Source organism: Calypte anna, chromosome 1 (assembly GCF_003957555.1).
Source record: "Calypte anna isolate BGI_N300 chromosome 1, bCalAnn1_v1.p, whole genome shotgun sequence".
NCBI classification, from domain to species: domain Eukaryota; kingdom Metazoa; phylum Chordata; class Aves; order Apodiformes; family Trochilidae; genus Calypte; species Calypte anna.
In genome coordinates, this window is record NC_044244.1 from 131,675,088 (window position 1) to 131,700,253 (window position 25,166).

The following is a 25,166-nucleotide window of genomic DNA, read 5'->3' on the forward strand; positions in this document are numbered from 1 at the left end:
TGAGATCATGGATCTGGTCACATTTATTACCCACATGTGTGCATCTACATACAACATGTGTCCTTCAGAGAGTATTACAAAAGAACAGGCTGTTCTGGAAAGTGAGTAATTCAAGTCTTATCTGATCATAGGGACAGTTTTCTGATGCTTCGCTTGACTGGAAGCACTGTTTCATTGCATTTGATTTAGTACAGAAAACATACCATTTTAGGTGTGGAGGTGGTATTTTTTTCTAGCAACACCAGAAAAACTTGTCAACTAAAACAGAGGTGCCTTTTTTCTAGTGACTTGATACATAAACTGAGTGTATGTTGTATGGAGAACATGTAAGGTCTTTGAATTATATATTGAAATGAGTATAGAATCAGTGGCAATCTCAAGCACCTTAAGTAATCATAGAATTTTAAAATGGTTTGGGTTGGAAAGAACCTGAAAGATCATCCAGTTCCAACCCCCTGCCATGGGCAGGGACACCTCCCACCAGACCAGGTTGCTCAAGACCCCATCCAACCTGGGCCTAAACACTTCCAGGGAGGGGACATCCACAGCTTCCCAGGGCAACCTGTTCCAGTGTTTCACCAACCTCACAATCACCAGGTATACTCCTACTGGTTGAGAAGCTTGTAACAGCAGCTTGCTGATGAATATGGATTTGTGAGAAGTTCCTGAGCAGGCAGGGATCTTGCAAGGTTCAAACACAGTGGGCTGGTTAGACCAGGAGGGTGTTCTGGAGCTGTTAAAAGTTATTGGGAAGATTTACTGATTCCTATTAGCTCCTTTGCCAGTGCTCCATTTCATAATGCTGGGCTTCAAAGTTAAAGAAAATTTAATTGAAAGCAATATCCTATTATTAAAATGTCTGTAGGGAAAAAAACCTAGAAAACAAAAACTATCTCACTTTCATATTGTAACTTGAACAGACCAAGTTCCATGGACTTACTATGGGGATTTCACATTTGTAGGTCTTGTTCTGCTAGACAAGTGGCTGTATTGACCAGAAAAATGCATTTATAAATCAGAGTTTGTGCTTGAGGATTGAGCAGTTTTCTTGTAAGCTTCAGTGAGCAGGAGGTTGGCTACTACTGAAGAGCATGCCTGCTCTGTCTGGAAGAAGTTGCAGAACAAATAACAGGTACCCCAAGGAGGAATATTTGCCTGAATTGTATCTTCAGGGAGAGATTTAACTTAGGAGAAGGCAGTGGATTCATTCAAGCTTATTTATATGGGCTGAGAGATTGACTGTGGGAATGCAGAAGTATTCTGGGGGAATATGAATTTTTTCTTTAGGGGTGATAAAAGAGTGGCTGAAAAGCTAGTAGCTTTTCTGCAAGGAAGAAAAATATTCTAATTACTGGTCCAGGCTTTCTGTTGCTATATTCTTGTGGTGTTTGAAAGACCTTTCTGCATAGCCTGTGGGTCTTAGCCCAGTAACCTCAAGTCTTAGAGGTGATAAATAGGAAATCCTGAGACAGAATGCTTTTCCATCTGGAATTTAACTGCACAGGCAGCTAGCTTCTATATGACATATGTTCTCAGAAGTCAAGGTCAGTTGCACCATCTCTGAACCACCACAGCTATATTGCTCACCCTGTAAAAATGGTTTTAGTCACATGTTTATGCTGCTGCTTTTTTTCTACATACTCCTACTTGCTGGGCACACCCAGCACACCTGAAGGGATGGTGTGATAACAGGGAGTAGGGGAATGGTTGGGCCACTGTTGCTCACAAGCCTAAAATTGGGATCCAGTTCTCTTCAATATGCTTTACACATGCTTATATGGGACGAAAAAGAAAAAAGTGTGTGTATGTATTTACAGCTCCATGAAATACCATATTAGCACTGAAGCATTGTAAAGCCTTAATTTGTGCCTCCTCAAGATGATAAATAGTACTGAATCTGATGTAAAAAACAAGAAATGTTTGTTCAAAGCTGTTTGGGTAACTTGCTGCTGGATTGGGATCATGAGCTGTGATTTTTTCCTTACTCAATGATTCCCACCAGTGCCATCTCTTTTGTTCAGGGAAAAACAGAACCCATTGCTCTGAAGCAGTCAATGTTTTGCATGCTCTTTGCCCCTGTAATGATCATACAGGACCCCAATTAAACACGATTTTACTTTGGATACCTTAGCTGTACCTCTGACATGTCCATGATTTTTGCTTATCAGCAGCAGTGCAAAGCAGGCACGTGTCCCTTACAGGAGAAGTCTGAGTGTCAGAATGTGCGGGTGCTGGAATGACCCATCCTCACTGATGAGTTTTAACCTGGCACAGAGAGGTGTGAGTGACCTCTTGTGCCTTTTTTTCTAGCCAACAGTGATAAGGAGAAGTGACCTTTATTTTGTCATTGTTGTTGTTTTTTTGGGGGGTGTCTGAGTATTGGTGAAATACTTAATAGGGGCTTTTAGTGGGGCCTTTGGTGTTTGCTGTGAGTATCTTACTGTAAGGCACTGTGTGCATCTTGTCTTGTGAGATCTGCTCACTCCTTTATTTCTGCTTATTTTGGTGCAAGCTTTTTAGTTACTGTTGTGACAGGAGAATTATGGCACACCTTGAAATTAACTTTCAGTTGAATTTAATGATAACTCTTCCACTTGGGCTGCTGGAGAAGACAGTCTTTTGCTCAGATAGTAACCAAAGCTGAACCCAGTGCCGGAAGCAAATCTTTTATTGGTGCACACTCATTGCACTGGTTTCTGAAAATATTTATTTTATACATCTAGTAACATCTGCCAGATTTTTTTTTATTGTTATATTTGTGGTCTAAAATTTGGCTGACTGCCATTTGAGTGTTTACCCAATGGTCTGGCAGTTCAGTCTGTCAGCATTTAGCTTAAGTAACTGGGCACACCCTTTGTGTTTTTGAGAAGGTGACACTTTCTTCTTGTGCCCATCTAGATGTCTTAACCTGAGATGTTACAGTGACAATGAAAATGATGTACTTGTCCTCAAAGTTCTGTTATTCCTTCTGAAAAGTTAGTTATTTATGCTGGAAGAAAGCAGTAGGTTAAATAGTCTTCTTGTTTCCTTATGATAATTATATGTGATATATGATAATTATATCTGATCCCAAAACTGATCCTGTATACCTGTGGGTCTGATAGCTAGGTGACACTTTACTGTAAGGAGCACTTATCCAATCTGATTTCCCATTTATTGTTGATTACCTTGGTTACATTTTGTAACAATTCCTCTTGCTTAAATTGGCACAGCTTGTTAAAAGCTTTGAAAAAAAAAAAAAGTGCAATGGATGTGTGTTTATTGGGTTGCATTATCTATTGTGGCAGATTTTTATTCACACTGACATAGAGCAAAAGCACAGTGCAGCTGGTCTGCCTGCTACAATGGGAAATCTCACTGAAGCTGTAATTCTCTGGAGTCCTTGGTGTGAATAGGCATCTCAGCAGTAATTTTTCTCAAGAACTACATTAATTGCTACAGCTTCAGAATATATCATTGTCAGGACCTGACATGAACATACTTGCTGCACAGATGTAGCAGAATGATCCACAGTGCCTATAGTAGCCTTTCAACCCATCTGTAACCTTGTTTTATTTTTGTCATTCCTTTTTTCTGCCTGATATTGATCCTTTGCTTAAGGAGTGGGAACAGGGTCTTTATTATATGCATTTGGGATGGAGGGTGCTGCAAAACAACTTTATTTATACAGAAGCATTTTGCAACTTTTAAAATACAGCATCTGAATGGTGTAGTGCTTCATAAACCCTTTTTGACCAATTTCCACCATTTTTCTGTCTTGTTTTGAAGAGCATGTACATTTTCTAGCTGACCGTTGTACAGCCAGCAAATCTTCAGTGCATGCTTTGAAAGCTTGGATTTTCTTTGGATGGATTTTCATTATGGCCCTGTTGCTGTTCTTTACAATCTAAAGAAAGCCTGCATTCATAGGGATTACTGCATCTGCAAAGGATGAAGAATAAGTAGGAATGATTAACTCCAGTGGTCATGAATGGACAGATTGTCCCAGGCATTTGTTCAGTTGTCAGTATATTGTGAAGTATTTGGGCTGGCAAAAAACGTTAGCTTTGGGTAACATACTCTTTTTATTAAAAGCACAGTAAAATACTGGGAAAGAGTGTATTCCAAGACAGCGTGTGTGTCTCTCTTCTTCAGTGTACTGATTTGTTTATTTATCACTAAAATCTTGTAACTGTAGATTTTAATTCTACTTTCCATCACTAGCTGCACTTGTCTTATCAGAGAAGTCTTATCAAAAAGGTACTCGTGGTTCTGAATGAGATGCTGCTTTGTGTTATGCCAGGAGCACTGAAGAAGGAGGGTCTTGCTGTGCTGGCTGAAGATGAAAGTTCTGGAGTCTAAAATGTTCACTGTGTTCACAAATAAAAATAATACTGTGGCCAAGAGTTGTGCTTGTGTGCCTTCAAATTCCACTTCGACAAGCATGCTGGGTAGTACTAATGCAAGTTGGGGTTTTTTTTATGGTGTTCCAATAAAGCAGCTTAGCAGTTTGATCCTCAGTGATACCAATCTCTTCTAAATACAGTGTTAATCAGGAGTAAGTGGTCACTGAGCAGTTTCTGGGCTCCTACATAGCATGCAGCACTTCACAGTGTTCCAGTGCCAGAGCAACTACACAACATCTCACGTTACCGCTTTGCTCTTGACTGAACAGTCTGCCCTAACTATGACCAACACTTAAAATAGATGAAACATTAGAAAGCTATTAAAATGTCATCTAAAAGAAAGAATTAGAGTGAAACTGTTTGGTAAAGCCTTTTGCAGGGTATGACTACACTGTGCCTGGCAGACTGTGCAGATCAGGACAGACGTGTCTCGTGTGACTTACCAGGGCTTCCATTTCTATCAGTACTAGTTGGATTAGCAACTGCACAACCCAAATATAACACCTGTTAATACTGTATAAAAAAATAAGACACTCATGTGAGTCTTATTTATTGCATACAGTATTAATATTCTGATCTGCAGAAAGTTGCCTTGCTTTTGAGTTTTCACTATGCACTCTCTTTTGGTGGAGTCAACAGGCAAAGCCAGGGACTTTCATGCAGATCCTGAAGCGGCAAATGCTGGTGGTGCTTTTTGAAAATATCTATAGTTAGAGATAACCTTCCCTGAACAGTATTTCACTAGTTACAGTTTATTACTAATGACAGGTCTTGCGTAAATGGCCTTTGAATAGCAAACTAGGAGCTTGAAAATAGTAGCTAGTTGAGATACTTATAATTAGAGGGAGGGAAGCAAGGGGGAACACATTTTCCCTTGATGAAGACATAGTGCTGTATAATCCATCTAGGTGCATATTTTGAATATTGTTTTATTCAGATTTTCAGTGAAATAAATTTGCACACAGTTGAAATCTGTAGGGTGTTTGCTAGTAGAAGACATGAGCACACAGTGATGTGCTCTTTTGCAGATCTCTGCCAATGGACATGTGTTCTTTTTTTTGGTGAGAATAGGTACAATCACATTCCCTGCCATCAGGATGTCTATGGTTATTGCTGATAGTTGTTAATGGAGTACTTGCACTTCTGTATGCATCAGTTGCCCAGCTGTTATCTGTCAGGCTGGATTTGCATTGCTATCGTCATGTCACATGGCTTGCTTTTTTATGTTTGGGTTGGTTTTTTTGTTTGGTAATTTGGGTAGGTCATGCTGAAGGAATTTGCCTGATTAGTGCATTTGCTTGGAGCAGCCTCCATGCTACTTCTGACATAGAAAATCAAATAATGATGTCCAGCATTACTGTAATACATGGTCATCTGGACTTAGGATTTTTTACCAGGTCTTTTGGAAACTGCAAAAGCAATAACTGTCACACTCCCAAACTGTACTAGACCAACCTCTGCTCTGCTTGTGTCAACCCTGAGAAAATGCACCATCACCTTTGTGTCAGTGTACCTCACGCTTCAGCTTTAGCTATGCTCACCCAGTTTGTCCTTTACCTTGAGCTCAAGGATGCTGAGTTTCTAGTAGGGATGAAAGTAATTTCCTAGAGACTGTTGGACACAGAGCATGTCCAAAACAGCAAATAACCTCATACGGTTGACTTTTAAGCTGTACTCTGCTTAGTGTTGCCTCCTCTGTGCTTCTAGATGAAAACTTCCTCGTTGTATATGGAGCTGTTACCATGTAATGTGCCTCTCTGAAGTTTTCCTCCTTCCTTCTCTAATTCTTTGGAGTATGATTGCTACTCTCTGGGCGTTTGCACAACCATTAAAACCTGTGATGTGTTTTCAGGAGAATGCTATTACTCCATCTTGCACATAAGGAGCTGTGGCAAGGAACAAGATCAAAAGCATTTACTGAATCTCTTCTAGCTGTCCCTTTTTGATGCCTGCATTTGGGACTTCCTTCTCTTTGTGATCTCAGATATGCTCTCATGTATTAGTTAAGCTTGGAAAGCCCTGTACTTTTGCAAACCAGACCTCTAAATGTTTACTTTTTCAAGAATGCTGAGTCATGATCCCTTGTGGAAAATTGCTTGTGGTTATTTGCATCACTCTTAAGCTCTTAAAGACTCAGCTCTGCAGAAAATATGAAGGCTTTGCTTTAAGTCTCTATCACTTTTGGAAGAGACCCACATTAATGATATACTTTCCAAATTTTAACAAACTGGACACAGGTCCTCCTGTGAGTTGTAAAAAGTCCAATCTTAGAGTTAATCCAAGACATGTGTGGGAATGAAGTTGGTTTCCATGTCTGAGCTGTCTAACAGTGCAATGTTCTCCCGTCCTGCCTGCTGGTTTCTGGAAATGGAGAGCAATTTTCTAAAGCAAACTGAAATGAAGTTTCATTTCAAATGTTTGGGGTTTTGTTGTTTCTTTGTTTTGTTTTTTTTTTCTCCATGTGTAAAGTGGGATACTTCAGTTTGCTTTCGAAAATTGTGTTCTGCACAAAAACATGGTATTGGAGTTAGGATAAAGTAATGGTAGCAGTAATAGAAGGAAGAGACAAGTCAAGGGGATGCAGCTTCTTGCAGTTGGGGTTGCAGCTTCTTTGGAGTTTGGTTCTTGGTGAGCATTTTTGCCTTTGCTTCCATAGCCTGTCATCACACTCAGCCTTCTTCCCTCTCTGAGCTCTGTCATGGCATCCTCCCTAATCCTGCATCTGTGGGGTTTCTGGTGTTCTATGAGTTTATTCGGTCGTTTTGATCCATGTAAATTTGGAAACCTAGGTTGGTACCAAGAACTGTTTCTAAGCTTTCATAACTTATGGCACAATGTGATAGAAGTCTCTTTGGAGATACTCATAAGTTAACTTGGATCTTTTTTTCAAGTGTAGTTAGTACTACAATACACAGACTTTTCTCACTATGGTCATTTTTTTTTTCCTTTCTTCTTTTTTTTCTTTTTTTTTTTTTTCTTCTTTTTTTTTGACTTCCTTTCTTTAATGCCTTTTAAAAAAAAAACTTCTATGAAGGTCTTTAGTTACTATTTTACATCAAATTTATTTTAAAGCACAAGTATCAATAGGGCTAGAATTTAAACCTAGCAAAATAACTCGTACAAATTTTGTTTGACAGAACTTGCCTTGCTTTTACGGGACATTTCCTCAGAAACTGGAACGGTGAAATGTTGTTCTGACAGGAATACTTAATACACCTCATCTGCAAAAAATCAAGTTGCTTTAATGAAAGCCCACATTTTCAAAATCTGAAGCAGCATTAGGTGAGCATACCAGAGAGACCACTCAGTCTTTGTTGATTGTGAAGTCTTGTTGACATCCTTGCAATTTGTCTGGCCTGACTATTTACAGTCCTGACACTCCTGAGCAGTTCTTTTGAAAACCACCTCATGCCTTTGCTTGAGTTCCCACCAGGCTCTTTACATTCAGAGGTGTGCTCGCAAAACACAGAGGTGTACCAGGCTTTGCCTGGAGTTTAGAGCAATGATCATCAATTCTGTGGCTCTGTACTCTTGTTGCATTAAACTTTTAAGCAGTTTGCAGAATGAATGCTTTATATGGCACAGCAGGACCATGGGTTTGCTCTTAGTCAGTGGGAGCTCCTGCAAGCTTTGGGTTGCCCTTTCAGGAGGGTGAATGTTGGTGGCTTGGCAGAGGTTGCTTGCCCAGGCAGAGCTACAGCCTGTGTGTTCTGGTTGTCTGCTTGATACTGAGGGGCTCACTGGGACCTGGGCTTTTCCAGAGGGAGCTGAATGCTCAGGATCTGTCTGAGAGGTGCAACCTGCATTTGTGGGTGAAATGGAGATAAAGCTTTGCTGATGTGCTAGGGAAGAGCAGCTGGGGCTGCTCCATGAGGACAAACTGTGTCCTGCCAAAAGCCCTGGGGAATCTCACAGAAATACAAACTGAGTGAACTGGTATGAACAGCACCTGTAAGCATAAGGGCTCTTTCATTTCCAAACTTCTGGTTTGAACTCTGGTTTTGTCCTCAGATGCAGGGTCAATGGGATTGCTAGCTGTCTGCAGCTTGCCACTGGTTGGACTCGTAGTAGCATTAAGTCTTCATCCACTGCACCTTGTACCCCAAATTTGCTTGCTCAAGTTAAAGGCTGCTGTTGAACCAGATGCCTTTTCTGGGTTTTGGGCAGCTTAAGCAAAGAATCTGACTGCCTTCTTCCTGCAGACCTTTAGCCTGTGAGCTGTTTTGTCTGATTTCTAGAAAGTCATGCATAAAAGTATTTGTCATTACATTGCCTTTTTTCACCAAGGAAATCTATGCTGGAGATGATAACATTTTTAGGTTATTTTCCTGTGAGAAGCTGCATAACTAAAATTGAAAAGCACTGCTTTAAGTTATGTGGTTTGGGCGTTTTCTAGAGCTCTTTCAAAAAAACTTTTCAGTTTCTAAACCCACGGAAGTGGCTTTTTTTAGGTCTCAAAAATGGTTTTAGCAACTTTCAACTGACATCTAAAGGAAAAAAGGATTACATTTGGATTTTTCTTTTTTTCTTTTTCTTTTTTTTTTTTTAAATAATTTCTTTTTTTCTTTAGTTATGTATGGAAGTTGGAAATGCTTTGTAAGAAGATCATATTTTTCTCTTAAGATGTCTTTACATTTTGAACTTGAGCTTGACCTTTGGTATTAGATTTGTTTGTCAGACTTCAGTCTGTGCTTATACTTCAATACCTTAATTTGTTTTCTTTGCAGTTGATTGTTCTATTTTCTCTACCCATCTTGATGCACAACCTGACAGACAAACATGGGAGCTCTTGCAAACTGCTAGTGGCTTTTCAAAGGCAAATCATGAAATAAGAACACTTCAAGTGCATCAGGGACTTTCACTGTCTGCAGAAAATTAACTTAATTTATAGCATTTCTGTGGCTTTAACTTGAATTGCACAGTGGAGTTCCTGTGTCTGCCTATGGGGTGTAAATGAACTCGACTCTAATAGTTTGAAATATTAAAACATGGTTTCTGGGATGTAGAAAGTATCATCTCGGGCTGAAGGTGCTCCATTGGGCTGGAAGCCTCAAGCAGTGTGATGAAAGGAAAACTTCAGACTTGGAGCTTGGAGCAGTGATGGGAGGAACAGGCAAGCCGAGGCTCTGGCTGGTTTCTCAGCTTGTAAGCTTGGATGCTTAAAAGGGGACAAGATGACAGCTGGGTTTCCTTCAGGCTCTGGACAAGTACCACATTTTCCTAAATGTTTCCCTAAAAACGTTAAGATACATAGTGTGACATTACCACAGTTAAGCTTGATGGAAGCAAAACAGAGGCTTACAATGAGTCCTGCTAGGTCACTTAACCTACAGTGATGCAAATCTGCAGTTTTTGTGTCTTAGCTACCAGTCCAGCTTGTGTGCTGTGGGGTATTAATAAATACACACTCATATTTAACCTGCAGATTCATATGGTAACAAATCTTAAAAGTAAATACTTTTTTAAAAAATAAAGTTGCAAAAGGTATTTTTCTGAAGTGTCCAGGTTATTACCCATCTCTTACCCACATTGTCTAAAAATCATAGCTCTAGCATGTGATTTCTAAAATAAAGAGTTTTTTTGCAAAGACCTGCATGTACTCTGAGGGTAGCACTCTCTTGATGAGCAGTGTGGACAGGTGTAGATTATTTTAGCACCTGGGTGCAAGGTAGTATAATCTGCTATCTCCACAAACCATTGTTGTGGGGGTTAGTGTTAACTATTTACCTGATACCAGAGCCCTAACAGCCACATTGCTATTGAGTTGAGGTACTTCTTTGTGGTTTGGGGTGGCACTGAATCAAATACATTATATTGAATTGCATGTTGCTGTCACTGGCACTTGCATTATTCTGTCAAGCATTTTCTTAGTCTAAGAAAAAGGCATCTTTGGGGAAGTGAAAGTGAAGTGAAGCCAGAACTAGCTGATGCTGTATTTCAAAAAAAAAAAAAAAAGAAAAAAGAAAAAAAAAAAAAATTAGAAAGAAAAGTAAAAAAAAAAGGCCATAAAGGATACATTTGAGCAGTAATATAGCTAGCTACTTGAACTTGTGTGTGCAAAAAGGGTGAAGGACTTGCATGGGGAGCAGTAGTGTTTGGCTTTGTGGCCTCCTTGCTCTCTGGGCTACTTCACGTGTGTGGATGTCAGTCTGTCCCCTGTCCTTTAGATTTATGGGAGGTGAGTGTTTATGCTTCTGATGGCTAATGTGTGGGTTCCCATGTTTTTGTACATACCATGTGTAGTTAATTCTTTTGAATGCAAGTTGACTCAAGCAGTTTTCTAACTGAACTAGTTAGACATAGTTAACCACTTGTATTGATAGAAATTATGTCATGAAAAGAGTAAGCTTAGAGAATATTTTGGTGATGTTTATCTGGTGTGTATAAATCAAGTGGAATAGAAAGATTCTTCTCTTGGTTCAGTATCTTCCTGAAATGGTATCCATCCACCTTGGGATGCAAAAATTGCTTTATAGTGTTTACATTACATATATCAAAACTCAAGATTTTAGTGAGGAGCTGGGAGTTGTGTTGAAAAAGTGTGGGAAAGCCTGGTTCAGCCTAGGAATCTTACATTTGTTCGTGAGGTTGTATTTGCTTGAGACAATATGCAGGGCAGAGGAATGGATGGCTGAAAGACAGTGTAAATAAATAATTTAATGCATTTAATTTTATTATGGCTAGGGTAAGAGCAAGCTGATGAGGTGTGCAGCAGTTCTGCACAAGCAAGTGATAACAGCCTTTGGAAGGATGTTTACTCCTTACCTTCTTCTGTTCTGCTCAGGGGTCTTACACCAAGACCCTGGTGGGGGGCTCTTTAGAAATCTCATCTTACTAGCGCTCAGCTGTCACCTTTGGACTAGGAGGGGACAGGAAATCATAGGTTACCAACCACATCTGTGCCACTACTGGGACATGCTAGAGTTAGAGTTGAGGTGGGATGCAGAGGAGACCCAAAGTGGCTGTGGTTGCTTGGGCATCACACTGGCACCACTGCTGCTAAAAAGGCTGGAAGGGATGGCAGAAATGTCAGGCCAGAGCAGCAGCTGGGATCTGTCAGGAGCAGGCGAGGAGGCATCAGTCTGTAGTGGGAGCACAGCAAGAAGTTAGTGACCAGGAACTGTAGGATGAGTTCTACTGGAGTGAGGTGAAGCTTGTCCCCGTTTAGGAGGGAAGGAGGAGGGTGATAACTGGCTGTGTAGGAGGTTGGGAATTGCAGCTGTGGGACCTCTGGACAATGTGCTGCTTGTGAGCAGGCTGAGCTTTTGGCTGGCTTTTCTTCTAGCAGCTCAGAGTGCAATCTTTCTTCTTCCTCTCTAGTGCCTGGGAATCAGTCAGGAAGACGGAAGCATCACAGAACTGCTCATGCACTGTAGGGCTGTGGCAGCTCTCATTTGCCTGGCTTCTGCAGCTAGTACTAAAAGTGTTTCAGTTTTACACTATATATGCAAGCAGAAAAGACAGTCTTGAGCAAGCAATAATAATTCATTTCTTTGCTCCTCTGTTCAGCTTTTCAAAACATCCTAGAAGTGTCTTTCTTGGCTTTTGGGTTTTTTGGGTTTTTTGTAGTGGCTTTTTTTGTTTGTTGGTTGGTTGGGTTTTTGGTGCTGGGGTTTTTTTGTTTGCTTGTTTTGTTTTTGGGTTGTTTTGGTTTGTTTTGTTTTGTTTTTGTTTTGTTTTTTTTTCTTTGTTCCTAGCATGTAAAATGGGATGGATACTGGAGCAGCTGAGTCAGTGTATTAAATAGCTGTAGGGTGGGATTAAGAGTTGTGGTGTGTTTGTGGGAAGGCCATGGCCAAAGCTGTAGTACCCATGCTCAGAGCAGTCACACAGAGAGTCCCAAGTGAGGAAACACATGGCTTCTCTACTCTGCCCTGAGAGATGTCTGTGACAGATTGCCTCTGAGATTGAACAGATCTTCTGATGAAACTTTGTGTGTTTGGGTATTGCAATAGCAAGGCTTCTATAGTCAGCTATAATGATCAGGGAAAGCCAGTTGTCATCTTGCTCTATTTCTGTCTTTTGGGTTGGTGCAAACCATCTTGTTTACAAGTGATGGTTGGTCCTCTGCCAGCAGTTACAGAGTATGGGACTTGCCTTACCAAGGAATATTTCCTTAAAAATGTGGTCATCTTGAAACCTTTGTCTGTTCTACAAGTACAAGGTTGTGTTGGCAGTAAATGGATGGGGCTTGGGGACCTTTGAGAAGAGTAGTGGCAACTTGTCCTTCAGACAACTGAACACATTTCTGACGCAGATTTTAGTTTACTCCCCTTGCTTGAACTTTTTCCTGTTCTTTTCTTCTTAAGACTTTGCTTTGGCCCCTATCCTAATCAGGAGCTCCCAGAAATGGTTTTTAGGCTGAAGGTCTCCACTCACATCCATCTCTTTAAATATTCTTCAAATAAACAGAAGCCTGAGGCTGGGATGCAGAACTCCTCATAGCAAGAGAACAGCCTTATCTATAGTTACCAGCTCTCTGTGGAGCTGTTCCGGGGTTCTGAAACCAAAGCCATGACAAGATGGATACATTTTATGCCCCTTCCCCCTCCATCCTCTCCTGATGTCAAGCCTTCAAAATTAAATGACAGTGTCAGCAAAGACATTGCTGCTACTCAATGAGTTTCAACTGGATTGCAGATTGAATCCTGATTCCTTGCAATGACAGATTAATAACTCCTGCTGAAGATTTACAGCACATTGGGAGAAGGGGGGAGGGGATGATAATTATTGTCTGGGCTTTATTCTTTAAAACTGGGAAGCTTCATTTCTTGTTAGTGCCTGAACCAGGTGATATTTCAGTAAAGCTTTTTGTAGCAAACACTTTGACATTATTCTTTTTTGGACTCTGAGGAGTTTTATGATATTCTGGGTGTTCCTAGCATGCATGTGCAAATGGAGAGAAATGCAGTGACAGAGCACAAAAATTAAATAGGCAGCTTTCTGATAAATACCACAGAGCTGCTGCTCCTGCTGTTGTTCTTGGGTGCCTGCCAGCATGGTCACCAGTGTGCCCAGGGAAAGAAACTCAGTCTTTGGGGGTTTTCCTCACCTGGCTTAGAAGTCTGTGTTGAAATAAACGCTCTGGTTCTGCTGCAGGGGATGGGACCAGTTGCAGCTCCTGTTAGGGAGTAGGGCAAGGAGAGGGAGACAGAGTGGGCAGAAATTGGGGTCTTTGTGGTTGCCCACTGCTTCTCACACCTCTAGGAATGTGTGTGACATTAGTATGTGTATGGCTTTCACTGCTTTGGGTTTTAGAGCTATGCAGGAATACTTCTAGTTTTGAAAGCACAAAGAATCTTTTGAAATGTTATTGATAAACATATTAAACTGCAGGTGCTGTGTTAAACTTATGTTGCATGAAATGATGTTTTTTTTGTTAAATGGACTTGAAAATATGTGAACAAGGAGAGTTGAGATTAGTTGTAGACTCTGAGCTTCTTTGCAGTGTCCAACAAATACCTGTGCACTTTATGGCTGTGATGTCTTAGTTCTGAGTTGAGCATGTCTCTTTAAATTATCTTCTGTGCGGCTTATCTGAGCTCTTCAAATGAGTCACTGGTAAAGTTGGGATTTTGGGTCAGGAGCCTTGACTCACAGTCCTGTGCTTGGGCCAGAGGCCACATGTTCTTGCAGGGAGCAATTTTTCTTAATGGTTATTATTCTGCCACAACTTTATGCTTATATTTCTGTGGTTGCCATTTTTTTTTTTTTTAACAAACCAATTTTTTATAGAGCTACAACTCTCATGTGCAAATGTAAAGGCAAATTTAATAATTCTTTTGAAATTAATTACTGCATTTCCAAAGCAATAATTTTTCAAAATATCTCAGTAATTGTATTTTTAAGTTATTCTTTTTTCTACCTTAAGCATGTTCTTTGATCCCATTATCAGTAAGAATGTGCATTACAGAATAGTATCTGCCTGCCTTTGTAGGTCAAATTTTTTGACCATTTCACTATACATATTAACATGTAGAACACACTAACATAACCTGACATGAAAAAGAATTAGTTCCCCTAGGAAAAACCAGAGCAGCAGTTAGTCAGAAAACATTTTTGACCATCCTGTCAAAGTCCTGAAAATTTTTTGGAACTGAAAGCTTGTGAGAAGGTGAGAGTGCACATTGCAATGTGTCCAGCAATGTAGAGCCAGCAAGTTAATTTGACATTTGCTTCTGCACAGCACCCCAGTACCTTCTTTGAGTAATATGTTTATTTGAATTCAAAGCTGTGTTTAGTTTATTTAAAAAGTGAATAAAATGCTTATTACAACAGTGGCCTTGATAGCATACTGCAACATGTGCCTATAAGGAAGAATTACCAGCTTGTTATTGTCTTCTAACTTCCTTATCTACAATAGCCCTAAGGCAATGACAATGCATGACCTTGAACGTGGCATTCAGCGTTTTGGATATCCCCAAAATTTCCTTCAGGCTTAGGAATTGGCAGCAGCTTCCTCTATTCTCCGTTGACGCTCTTTTTTTCTTTTTTTTTAATTTTTACTGAAACATGGTGAGGATTTGTCTCGTGTTTACGCTGCTAAACTTAAACTGGCAAAGACAAGGATTAATTTCAAAACAGGCTTCCCATTTTTCAAGTCTCACATCTTCTGCAGCGATGTGACAGGCTGATGAAAGCCATGCCGGCAGCGTTGCACCATGAAGAAAGCAGCTGATAGGTCGGAAATGCTGTGTGTGAGACCCTAACAGAGCTCTGGAGCTCTGCAGACACTTGCTTAGCTCTTCTTCAAGAGGTCATCTACAGGTGTTCCTCTGCACTCCTGTACAGGATAACAGAGTGAATGGCAAACAAATGGTATAGGGAGTAGGTTGTTAGTGCTTCTGGAGGGGGTGTTTAACCTTTGTGATTTATTTTTAATTTTTTTTTTTTTTTTTTAATGTGCAATATTACCTGTTCAGTTCTGGATCAGGAACAATGCTTGAATTACTTTGTTAGAAGTGTTGAAACTTCCTCATGAATCACCATCAGATTTGAAGGTGTGGACTGTAAAGTTCAAAGGTTGACCCCGTATTAGAAAAAACACTTTTCCTGTTGATGTTTCAGGCTACTTAGGGTAAAAGTTTCCAGCGGCAGCACATTGAGGTACACAAAGTTCCTATAGTAAAACAAGCTGTTTAATAATGTATTTTATTCTTACTACTAGTCTTCTGCCTTGAAAATATTTACAGGGCTTTCTTTCATACTTGCCAAGTTTTAAGTCATCTTTGTCTTCAAGCTGGTAAAAAGTTCAGTGTTGCAGAATGGAGGAAAATATATCTAGACATTCAGATATGAGAAATCCCTTTCAGTATTCTTTACATGGCTTTTCAAAAGCAAACACCATCACGTTGCACCATAAGGAAGCTGGTGTTCAGGTATCCAAAATAAACTATTCTTGTGTGGAATATCTTGTGGTACAGGACACGTGCTGAGGTGAGGCTGCGTCTCACCACTTACAGTTCTGCCCATCTTGACAAATGAGGCAATCTGCATTACTGCATTCAAAATTTACTACTTTACATTCAAAGACTACTAGGCAGTGCTTTTTTCTGCTGCTTTCCTGTAGTTATATGGCATTAATAGTAGTTGAACATCTCCTGGTCACCCACTGTGCCTGCTTGCTAGGGGGTGAGTTGTGGCCTGGAGCAGGGGGGAAAGTCAGGATGAGTTGAAGAAGTGAAAGTATTCCCTTCCTGTTCTGCTAAATTGTTTTGGCTTTTATGATCAGACTTATGTTGCAATTTCTTCTTCTCTGATTTAGTTTTAGAGCCAGCAGTGCAGTTTTTTTAAACAACAAAAAAACCCCCAACAAACCCAACTCCAAAGTAAGAGAAATCCCCAAGACTGACTCAGAAAACATTGAAGTTACCTTTTTTTTAAAATTTTTTAATTATTATTTATTTTTTAAAGAGACCTTTGCAGCATGAAGTACCTGTCTGAGGGTCCAAATGTTCATGGAAAAGAGTATGAATTGCTGGTTAACCTAGGCTGAAAAGGACCTCTGGAGGTAGTCCTGTCTAGACCTCTGCTTGCAGCAGGCCCTCCACATCTTGGGTCTCTCAGGGCCATACTCATGTGAGTTTTGGCTGTATCCAAGAAGGGACATTATACAGCCTTTTTGTGGAAAACCTGTTCTGGTGCTTATCCACTTCATTGTTTAAAAACCAGACCTTACCTGATACCTTTTCCCCTGCATTTCAATGAGTTATTGCCTTTAGTCTTAAATTACCATGGGCTTTTCAGAAGAGATTGTCCCTCTCTTCTTTGTCTTCCCAGCAAACAGCAGCAAGATCTCTGCTGAGTTTCCTTCACGCTGAAACCTGGTTAACACAAACCACACTGCCTAGGGATGGGCCCTCAATATTCTGTGCCTGTCTCTTCCCCAGGAGCATATAAAAGCAAGGGTATCTGAACAGGTTTGAGTTCACACAGGTATCCAGCCTGCTGATGCAGAGTTGGAATTCACTGAGTGCGCTGTGTGCTGTGGAGTGCAGTTCATGCAGGCTGCTGCCTGCTGAAGCTCCCTGGAGCCTGAGGGCAGGTTCTTCAGCAGAGAATTGGGCTGGAAACCACACACAGCTCTGTTCTGACCCAGGGCAGGTGCTCATGGTTGTGCCTGCCTATCTGAAGTCATATTCCCACTTCTGTGAGTTCCGTGCTCCAACAACCCCAAAAGTAAATATGCTATTTTACATGGTGTATTGTGTAGGTTGGTGTTGATTAGGTCTGAAGTAATATGTTTTTTTAGTAGCAGTGTTTTGTTTTAAAAGGGAAGAAATAGTCCCAGCTTTTTAATGCTTTATTTCCAGGTTCTTTGTGTAGCAGCTGTATGATTGGCATTACACATGCAAGATCCTTTAATTAATGCTTTCTTTGGTAAAAGTGACAACGTAAGTATTGAAGCGGGAAAGAGCCCTTCTTGCTCCTAGGGTTGATCCTGAGGCCTCGGGGTTTAGCCCATTCCTGGACGATGTCCTAGGGCTGTTCCTGGGGCTCCTGGATCTACCCTTTCTTGCCTGCTTCTGGGGCTCCTTGAGCTGTGGGCTTCTCCATCTTCACTGAAGAGTGAGAGCTCTCTCTGTGGGTGTCAGCTGCTCTCTTATTGGCCCCGTGCTCCTGCACATGCTCAGGAGGGAGGCCAGACACAGGTGAACCCACACCCACTCATCAATAACTCAGGGCACCTGGTCCTGTCTCACTACATTTCCCCCTTTTTTTTTTTTTTTTTTTTTTTTTACACAGACATTTACATAGACATTTACATTTACATAACACGATTTTTATACACAAGAATACACTTACAGGATTTTTCTTCGGGCCCCGCAGGACACTCAGCTAAGAGCATCAAGGGGGCGCCGAGGGGCAGTACAAAACACACTTATACAGGATTTAGACATAGACATACAGGATTTTTACAGGATTTTTCTTCGGGCCCCGCGGGACACTCAACTAAGAGCATCGAGGAGGCGCCGAGAGGTTAGAGGATTTTTACACAAAAATATAACTTACAAGATTTAAACATATAACTTACATATAACATATAACTTATTTTACATATATTTTTAGGGAGAATTCTCAACCCTTACACGTATTTTGGGGAGAATTCTCAACCTTCTTTCTTTCAACCTTCTTTAAGGGGAATTAAGCATACCCATATATTCGCTCGATGTCAGCCCCTTTCTGGCAAAGTCTCCGCAAGCTGTCTGAGCACTCTTCACAAAGTCTCTGCAAATTGTCCCAGGCACTTGCCCTCTATTCCAGGGTTTCTTTCCTCATGGGCCTCGGGATTTAACCCTTCCTCATGGGATTTCCCTCTGCTCAAGGGCTTAGCCTAGGCATATTTCACAAAGTCTCTGCAAGTTGCACCAGGCACTTTTCACAGAGTCTCTGCAAGTTGTTCTTCTAGTTATTATTCTCCCTCCTGTATCTGCTCTTCTGGCTTGGTTTCCCTCTGTTCCGGGGTTTCTTTCCTCATGGGCCTCGGGATTTAACCCTTCCTCATGGGATTTTCCCCTCTGCTCTGGGGTTTCCTGTCCAGAGAGCTTGTTGATCATACCTTACAGGGAGAACATTCTTGCAGTTTCTGTGCCAGCTAGGTTTTCTGCAGGCTGCCCGCATTCTCCACCAGATGAAGCTGGAGGAGCCCTTCTCCTGCACATGCTCAGGAGGGAGGCCAGACACAGGTGAACCCACACCCACTCATCAATAACTCAGGGCACCTGGTCCTGTCTCACTACAAGTATTGAGTACTAAGTTTTGTGGTTATCCTTCTTAAGTCTTTAAGACGTGATGTAAACTTGCCCTTTCCACAGCCAGCCACAGACCCCAAACTTTGAAAGTAAGGCTCTTCTCAAGATTGGAAGTATTTGTAGCCCATTTCTAGATTTTTCTTTCTGCTCTTGTGACAGTCTTGTAGTGAAGGACAGCACTGGATTAGTGGCCCTAGGGATTTTTTTTTTTAAGAGGTAAAATGTTCTTAATCAGTGAGATAAATATTTGGTCAATTAATTCAGGTCCTTGATTGACTGTTCACCAATGAGACCTTGTCATGCAGAAAATGACATGGAAATGTATGCTGATACTGCTGTATCTGTTCCTAGCCTCCAGCATCCATCCTCCCCTTGCTTACAAATAACTATACTGATTTTATGCTTGTTTTCGTGGCTGAGAAGTAAGTTTAGAGTATCCTCCTAGGTTTGTCCAGTGAGTGATTTTGGGTCTCTCTTTTCTGTTGTTGTTCTGCAGCTGCAACTCTGATTTTCCAGAAATGGTTGAAATCAAGCATCCAGAGAGAACTTAAAAAGAATGCCCTGACTCCCCATAAAACACCTCATTGCAGGCAGCTTAGAAGGGCATCCTTTCTGAAGCTGTAAATCAGGCTGTTCAGTCTGTCCAAAAAGTGCTTAGGTTTTTAGTTTTTGGGACCTCGGGGCTTGACTAAATGTGTAAGCTTTATTAATGTTGCTTTATCAAGTGATACAGGATGTAGGAATTGTATAGCAAGTCCAGTAAGTCTGAAGCATGTAGAAGACCTGATGCTCATCAGAAAACTGAAAATCCTTCCATATGGTTTTCCATAAAGACCTTAATTTTTTTTTTTTTTTTTGAAAAACATTAATTACTTCAGCCTTCCCTCTGCTCACATCTCAAACGTGTCCAGCTGATGCATTTCACGTTAATGTTCCAAGCCTATTATTTTGGGACTGCATGATAAATATATCAGTACGCCTGTGCCTTTGCAAGAACTTTCCCCTTGCAACTCACCTTTTTGAACTACCAAGTATTCTTGGCTAATGAAGCTGTTGTAGTTGTGTGGCTTCCTTCTATTTTCACACTAATTTCCTCTCACAAGAGTCCCACGTAGCTGCACCTTGCCTTGAGCAGCTGCCACTGCCTCTGCTGGCCTCCTGCCTTGACACCAGCCCCTCTGGTCCCAGCTGCATCCTACTGAGAGACAGCAGCCTGGCAGCAGCCGGCAGATGTTCCTGAACAACGTGGTGCTGGGGCCAAAGATTGTCCAGTTTGGTATTTTATCAGCAGAAGGTATATGAAAACAGGATATTCCCCTGTAGCTGTGTTAGCTGGGACACTGAGGGTTAAAGGATGTTCCAGTTCAGACACTGGGTATTGGTTACGGATGGAGTTGCCGTATCTTCAAAACTTGTTCTAAAATCACTGGTATATGATAAATTTGGAAAGGAAGTGTTTTTGTGTGGATTATATCCAGTTGTATAATCCTGCTCTCCAGTGCATCTCCCTAATGCAATAGCAGTGAGGGTTTCCCATCTGCTTTTGCAATGGATTCACTGAAGGACATTCTCTGAGCCTAAGAAGCTATTATGTCTGTCAGTGTCCCCCTCTCTATTCTTAGCTTAGTAGCAGTATAATTTGGCTCTGTGCCACTCCTATGTGTAAGCTCATCTGTACGGTTTTAATTCTAGTTTCTGGCTTACTACAGGATTTCTGGCTGATGCTGGCTTGGTTTAACACAACCAGTCTTCTTGATGTATTTTGTGAGCCTGGGGTTTTCTTGGTGTGAGGGTGGTGAGAGCAGCAGAAAGCTTTGAAATTTGCTTGCCTGGCTGGGTTGGTGGCAATGTCTCCAGCCTTAACTGGTAGTGCAGGTGGTAGGAGGTGACTGCCCTTAACCTGTCACTTTGTGCAGGGCTGCACTTCTGCTGCATCTGTCACGCATAGCTGTAAAATGCTCCAGGGTTGTTAGGAGCATGCTTCTGTATTTAAATAGTCAGCATTTTAAATTCCAGTAAGTAGATTTATCTTGCTGAGCGGGAGGTTTCTTCTTCTGTGTTCTCTTGGACTATGTACTTCTCTTTTCTAAATAAAATACAGCTTAATCTTCCAGTTGCTATTTCATGATCTTGTTGCCACTATGTTGTGTTGATAGCAGAGAGAGGACTGGAGATGAGTTTCCCGCCAATGTCACAGCAAATACCTGCTGTACCTTGTCTTGCATTAAAGTTGTGCTTTCCACTCTGAAGTGGAAGAAAAACAGCTGTGTTCTTTGTCTTGGCTTTTTAGGGGTACAGTTTGGTTATTCCTTACACTGTGCAACAAACATAAGTTTGGGGGCTTTAGTGCTGTGTGGCAGGACTTTTTTTTGCTTTGTTATAACCTCATTTATTATCTGATCATTACCTGTCAACTTCATTTAGCATCTTGGAGAATATATTTATGGTTGCAGAGACAGGGTGACAGGGAGCACAGCCAGCACTGACTACTGCATTCTCAACAAAAGAATCAAACATCCATCTTCATCTTGCAGTTGTCTGGAACAAGGATTAAATTGCAGATCATCCTAAGGCGACAGGGGAGTCATTAGAAAGTGGGTATCAATTTGTTACCAGACCAAAAACAGTTTGACTGTTCTCACATGGTCTCTGTGCAGAACTGGGGTCTTTTTCTTATCTTAGTACCCTGTAAAAGGAAGTGTGCTCAGTTAAAACCTCGTGCTTCTCCAGTCTCCTTTCATGAACCTTCCTTTACGTTGCAAGTTATTTTTTGTGATTGCGTTTGATGTGTTTTTAAGTTGATACATTTACTGGAAGTGTTTTCTGGTTGGATTTTATCTAGACTGTCTTGACCAGTACTTACGTTCCTGGATCTTGGACCTCTTACAGTTGCTAATTTTTTACCTTTATTTTTGTTTTCATGAAATGTGGAAAATGCTTGCAAAAGACATGTGGTTGGCTTCTTTGTGTGTGTCATCTGAATTTTAGTTTGCAGAGTATGCAGGAGCTCATGCACAAAGTGTTGTTTGCTTCCTTAAAATCACCAGGAAGAAAAGCTGCATCCTTTCTGCAGCTGTAAAAGATTATGGCCAAGCATCACGGTTTCAGCTCAATTATGGTCGTATGTTTTCGGTATTTATGTGCCAGCAATGCCAGCAATCTGCTCAGTTCTGATCTCAGGCAGGTGAAATGTATTTGATGTGTCCTGGTTTTTAGCTTCTCATTGAACTCAGGGTTTATGTGTTAGAGGTGTGAATGAGGGCGAGGAAGATAAAATACAAACCAAAGTGTTTTGTTTGCCACTTCAGACAGATAACAGAATTTATGACTTCATCAGGAGTTTTGATGTGCTCAGGGCTTCTTTTCCTCTGTAGGAAACTGTCAGTAAATATTCACTGCAAAATATTTACACTGCATGTATGCTTGTAAGGTTCATGTGTTACATCTTGGATGCTCTTTGAAACTAGAAAGTTAGGTATGGGAGTAGCTAATCAGCCTCATGGATTTTTAATTTTCTTCCAGGACTCATAGTTGGGGTGATCTTGAGATATGGGACTCCCTCTAGCAGTGGCCACGACAAGCCCTTCAGCTGCTCTCAGGAGGACAGGCCATTTACAACCCTGCTGGTCAACGTCAGTGGGAAGTTCTTTGAGTACACACTCAAAGGGGAAATAAGCCCTGGGAAGATCCACAACGTGGAGCAAAATGATATGTTGAGAAAGGTGAGGGTAGATCATTTATTGTGCTTGGCTGACTGTCTCTCCTTTATCTGCACTGCCCTGCCTCCTCCCCTTTCCATCTCCTTTGAGCACTAGGTAGTATCAAGTGTCTGTGCTTCTGATAGTAGCAGCACTTCAATACCTAATTCAAAAGGACATTCTGTATTATATTGCTGCTGGTGAACTGTACTCTCTTGCATGTATGTAGTGTTTTCCCATAGCCTCCAATTGCTGTTTGAAGATTAATTGCTGTTAATGTACATTTCTAGTCTGTAGAACCAGATGAACAAAAAAAGCCCGATGCTGCCTTGTATAAAGCAATATAAGAAAAATAATAATTTCTTGGTGAAAAGTGATTGTTTCTTAGAGGCTTATTTTCCTAGGACATTTACATTTATTTGCTGTCAGGAGATAGTTCCGGCTTACATCCCTATAATCCACCCAATGAGACAGTCTGGTGTTGGAAGTGAAATTAATCTATCAACAGTTACTCAGATCTGCTGTTTGGCTTCTTACTCTACTCTGTGTCAGGGATTAACCAACTTTTGGGTGTATCAAAGCTAGACTTTGAAGCATTTGCAACTTCAAACTAGGATTTAGACTTCAAGGTTTGTAACCTAAAAATACTTCTTTCTGCTGACTATAAAGAGAGCTTAGGTGTCTGCTTATACCTACTTGTCTGCTATGGATGTATAAAGTTAGCTGAAATCAATCCTATTCTGGGAGTGCACACTTGGGTTTGTCTTCTAACCTGTGTTTAGACAGGGGGTGAAGAGAACTGAGTGAGGCTCACATGCATACAGATTTTCTGTTTGGATTTTAAATATTGTCTTTCACTCCTTGCTGTAGTGTAGCATTTCATGGGTATTTGGAGCTACTACTGAATTACGTGGAAGTGATGTATAATCCCAGTTCCTGAAAACCAGTCTTGTCTCTGACTTGATTCACTTACAATAACTGTGGCTGTACTGCCTGGTTTTTCTAGATCCTGTTTACCAAGAAGAGCTGCAGCTTTTTGCTGCTGCATATGTGCAGAAATGATGGATACTTTGGAGGGCCAATGTAGCTATTTCAACAATCAAAAATAGTAGTTGACAAAAAATGAAAGCGGAAATTGACGGAATCATTTGTGTATGCCTGTTTCTAATTGAAGTTTCATGTTTCATTTTTTAGGTAACATTTGACCCAGAAGTTTTTTTCAACATTCTGTTACCTCCAATTATTTTTCATGCCGGTTATAGCCTGAAGAAAGTAAGTGTAATAATATATGCAGACAATAACTTTTTTTAAAAAGTTTTTCTAAAAAATGCAAGATGCTGATATGATGAGGAGTGCAGTCTCCATTTCACACACATTTTTAATGGCAGTAAGAAAAATCTCATTTCCTCCCTAGATGGTTAGATCATATTGTTTTAAAATACATTTGTTTTCTACTATAAATACACTGAACTCTATTTAAACTTGATGATTTGTTTTCCTTTGAATTTGCCAGAAGTTAATGTCAGTTTCATTTAAAGTAAATGAGCTTGTGCTATGAATTGCTTTGGTCCTTCCTGAATATCAAAATGCAGTAAATTATGATGAGAAGTGGACCCAAACCTTAAATCAGTGGGGGTGTGCCAGACCCTGAATGGCAGAAGGACCTGAATTCTGCTTTTGCTTGAAGATGCTATGAATTGGTGCTGGTTTTCAGTTTTGCAGCTAACTCTTACACCTCTTATGAATACATGTTTGTGAAATGCTTCCTGTCAGTAAGCTATTTAGTATTCAGTAGGATTTAATGCATGGTTCTGATTTGGTTTATTCAATTTATTGATATCAGGTAGAATTTACACTGAATTGAATCATTTCTCTGAAATGGAGAACTGTTTCTGTGTATTAATGCAAGTATAGTAATGTGCTCTATGTTTTTGAACAGGTGATAGGACTTGTTGTAATTAAGTAAGTAAAACTCTTTTTTCCCATGCAGAGACACTTTTTCAGGAATTTGGGGTCCATATTGGCTTATGCCTTTTTAGGAACAGCAGTCTCTTGTTTTATTATTGGGTAAGTGAACTCTCTGATACCAGTTCCTTTCTGTATGAAAGAGGGTATGTTGAGCCTTCCAGATTGCCTCAATTTTGTAATATGTTTGTTTTGAGGATTTTATTTGTGTATCCTCCAGGCAAAAATGCATATGTAATTTCACTGAGATTTATCCCACTTCTAAACAAAACTGTCCCTTGAAATGATATTGTCAAGTTCAAATGACTTGACAAGTCCACAGTACTAAAGTGTGCCATTTTGGTCTGGCCCAAAATAAAACCTTGTTAGACTCTTGCTGGAACAGAATATAATTTGACTCATAAACAGTACTTGCAATAGAATTTTAGCTGTCAGACTTTTAGAGGTGTCCCTTTCAGTGCCCACATGCATGCACACGCACTCTCTTTCTCTGCATGTGTGTGTGCGTGTATATATATATATACATATATATATGTATGTATATATATATATATATACATAATATTACATATAATTTATATAATTTTATATATATAATTTTATGTGTACATTCACAGTTTGAGATAGCTAGTCATGTTGGTTTACTTTGCATAGGGTTTCTTATTCTGCACATAGTAGTCTGGTGTATGTGTATTCTGAAATACAGAAATCCAAATTGCACAATTTACCTTGGTTCCTTCTCAAAGAATTTCACTAGAAAAGTACTTTGAAAGCTGTTCTTAGCTCAGAGATTTTGGCCTATGGACTGTGTTGGGAGAAGCCATACTTAGGGGAATTTCCAGTAGGAAAATGTTCTCTTTGGTGAA

At 40.5% G+C, this 25,166-nt stretch overlaps 1 protein-coding gene across 2 annotated transcripts in view; it reads left to right on the forward strand.

The window, feature by feature from the left end:
- The window catches only part of SLC9A7 (solute carrier family 9 member A7), a 76,910-nt gene that overhangs the window by 13,834 nt on the left and 37,910 nt on the right, over positions 1 to 25,166 (forward strand). For both annotated transcript variants that reach the window (XM_030453474.1, XM_030453466.1), the window contains exons 2-4: positions 22,160 to 22,359; positions 23,530 to 23,607; positions 24,326 to 24,402. In XM_030453474.1, coding sequence (XP_030309334.1) covers positions 22,160 to 22,359; positions 23,530 to 23,607; positions 24,326 to 24,402 — 355 coding nt within the window. The remainder of the gene's footprint in view (positions 1 to 22,159; positions 22,360 to 23,529; positions 23,608 to 24,325; positions 24,403 to 25,166) is intronic.